The sequence below is a fragment of the Chrysoperla carnea genome, chromosome 4 (genome assembly GCF_905475395.1).
Source record: "Chrysoperla carnea chromosome 4, inChrCarn1.1, whole genome shotgun sequence".
Classification (NCBI taxonomy): Eukaryota; Metazoa; Arthropoda; class Insecta; order Neuroptera; family Chrysopidae; genus Chrysoperla; species Chrysoperla carnea.
The window spans coordinates 21,493,659-21,497,110 of record NC_058340.1 but is presented as its reverse complement, the minus strand read 5'-3'; the positions used below and the strand labels follow the sequence as shown (position 1 = coordinate 21,497,110).

The window sequence follows — 3,452 nt, the reverse complement described above, 5'->3', positions numbered from 1 at the left end:
AAAATTTCAAATTTTAGTCTTAACGAGCGATTTTTTAATTTTATAAATTCAAATTTTAATATTTTTTAATAGGAGAATATGAGTGAGATAAACTATATGACATGTTCTCCTATTAAAAAGTTTCTTATTTTAGCATAAGCAACCATTTTTGTACATATTTTTAATATTTTGTAACAGGAGAACATGATTTTAAAGAGTGAAATATAATTATTTAAATTCCCACCCCCTGACAGAATAGTGATTTATGACATATGTATAATTGACATTATTTATGGCAAGAGGGCGGGTTATATAGGTCATTTTAACTATAAAAAGAGCGGAAAATTTAAACATTAGGAAAAATTCATTTAATTTAAAAGTAAAAATTTTATCCACACCAAGATACGAACCAGCGTACCTTGGTTTCATAGACAAGTGCTATATCCATCCTGCCACCCGGCTTGCTTAAGACCATATAATTAATAACTTAATACTTACCTTTACTAAATAATTTATTAATTGATAATTTTGTTCTGAAAGAAAAAATAGGATAGAAAATTTAAAAAATAAAACAAAATTTAAAATATATAACGATTTTAAAAATTTCGAGATCAGCGACTCCCAAAACCCCTTTATGCGTCACAAAAATTTTGAATTTGCAAAAAATATGAAAGCGGTAGGGGGAGGGGTGGATGTTGTAAAAAGGGCTATATTAATAAAAACATCTAAAGTTTTGGATTACTTTAGCATTTTAAACTATTTTGACCTCTTTTTAAAATCTTTTAAGATACATTTATTCCACACACCCCTTCCCCCTAACAGTGCGGGGGGGGAATACTTAAAAATTTTGCTTTAAACCATATAGACCTTTTTTTATAAATAGTTTTCTGAAGCCAAAGCCAAAAACACCCCCCAAATCCAGTCCATACACCCCCCAAACAATTATTTCCAGAAAGTGTTAAATTTTCCGTTTTTCGCAAAAATATGGATCAAATGACAAATAATTGTTTAATAAATAATAAATAAACAACGATCGAACAAATAATTTTCATAATCAAACAATGAAAAACAAACGACGAACAATGGATTGAAAAAGATTTATAATTAATTTTTAGTTTTTAGTTAGTTTTAGCCTAGAGTTTGGAAACTTTTTCAATAATTTATTAAAAATGTTAATTTTTCCATATCATTTTAATATCCAGTTCATTCCTATTATTTAGTATTATTATTATTTTCTCGATATTATAAAATGATAAATATTAAAAAAGTGAAGAACAAAAAATTACGATGGTTTTGTATCAAAGCGGGTTTTTTTTATTTCCAACTAGTGTTCGAAATTTTCACGAGATGACGCTCCGGCAATTATGGCAATATGGCGTTTTTTTGATTACCGTGAAATGTAAATACAACACACGACAAAATTTTATGTATGCAGAGCACAAGTAAAATCAGAACTAATAAAACTGGATATTTCTATTGTAAATAAATAATAAATAGTAATGTCCAATTATCAAATTAATAATATGAATTATTCACATTTTATCGAAGATAAAACCATTAAGAAAATTAATACGCAATTAATAACAACAAATCAAAATAATATTGATGATAATCAAAGGATTATTAAAATTGGGGATTGTAATATTGATCAAATGCATTCAGAAACATTAATTCAAGAGCAAATGATAAAACAAGAGGAAAATATTGATGATCACGTACGATTAATTAAAGATGAAAGTATTAAAATTGAACAATTACATTCAGAGTTGATATTTAAAAATGAAGTACTTGAAGAACCCCAAACAAACCATTTTTATGTTGAACCATTGACGCATCAAACTAAAACCAATGAAGATAGGTTACCTCCGTTACATTTATGTGATATTTGTAATAAAACATTTACAGACATAAAAAGTTTAGTTTTACATAAACGGACTCATACTAGAGAAATATACTCATGTGATATTTGTAATAAAACATTTCCCTATCAGTGTAATTTAATGCGACATTTACGAATTCATACAGGAGAAAAACCATATTTGTGCGATATTTGTGATAAAACATTTTTCGATCATAGCACTTTAAATCAACATAAAATTATTCATACCGAAGAAAAACAGTATTCATGTGATACTTGTAATAAAACATTCGCCTACAAACACACTTTAATTCGACATAAACGAATACATATCGGAGAAAAATCACATTCATGTCTTATTTGCAATAAATCATTTGTCCAAAAGGAGTATTTAAATAAACATGAACGCATTCATACCAGAGAAAAATCATATTCGTGTGATATTTGTGATAAAACATTTTCCCATCAAATCACTTTAAAAAAACATAAAATAATTCATACCAAAGAATGTAATATTTGTAACAAAACATTTAGCCAACATTCTTACTTAGTTACACACAAACGAATTCATACTGGAGAAAAATCATTTTCATGTGATGTTTGTAATAAAACATTTACCCAAGTCTGCCATTTAGTTACACATAAACGAATTCATACCGGGGAAAAACCATACTCTTGTGATGTTTGTAATAAATCATTTACCCAACTCAATAGTTTACTTACACATAAAAGAAGATATCATACTGGAGAAAAACCATACTCATGCGATTCTTGTAATAAGTCATTTACTCAGAAAACGGATTTAGTAACACATAAACGATCTCACACGGGACAAAAACCATATTCTTGTAATGTTTGCAACAAGAAATTTAGCTCTAGTAGTAATTTACTTACACATAAACGAATTCATACAAGAGAAAAACCATATTCATGTGAAATTTGTAACAAAAAGTTTACTCAGCATGGCAATTTACTTAAACATAAAGAAGTTCATACCAAAGAAAAATAGTCACGTAAGATATAATAGCAGTTTTTAGTTTTCTTGGCGGTAAAAAATACAGAAAAATAGAGAGGAAAACAAAATTGGAAACAAAACAATTTCAAATGTTTAAATTATGGGAAAATCAGGAGAACTCGGGTTAAGTCAAAGCGTGCTTAAGAGTTTCCATTTATAGTTATAGCACCGAACAATAGAATGCAATATATTAATATGTTTACTGTTATATTATTGTATATAAATCAAATTTATAATAAAACAAGTGAAAACAAACAATTGACTGAGTTAATTGTTGAAATACCATGTATAGGCAGTGTTGATAACTCTGTCACATTTCACATACATACATATCTGACATATTTAACTGATATTCTCATATAATGCGCAAGTGTTGATGCGCAGTCGTTTGTATTTTTTGACGTCACGTAAATAACAAAAGATACTCACTTTGATATTAATACATACTATAAAATTTATACCATAGAATATATAACCTTACGGAATTTATACCTAATTAACGCCCTCGTGGGTAAACAGTGATGTTTACAAAAAAATGTTTCAAACAAAAGTTGTTAATTTTTTTGTAAAGAACATTTTTTACATTTAAACTTTTATTCT

The 3,452-nt window shown here is 27.4% G+C and overlaps 1 protein-coding gene across 1 annotated transcript; it reads left to right on the top strand.

The window, feature by feature from the left end:
- The first annotated feature begins 1,549 nt into the window (after window positions 1-1,549).
- On the top strand, window positions 1,550-3,030 carry LOC123298432 (zinc finger protein OZF-like). Its single transcript, XM_044880431.1, has 2 exons — window positions 1,550-2,885; window positions 2,920-3,030. Exon 1 carries the CDS (start codon window positions 1,632-1,634, stop codon window positions 2,844-2,846), a length of 1,215 nt encoding a protein of 404 aa, XP_044736366.1. The 5' UTR covers window positions 1,550-1,631; the 3' UTR covers window positions 2,847-2,885; window positions 2,920-3,030.
- Window positions 3,031-3,452: the final 422 nt, after the last annotated feature.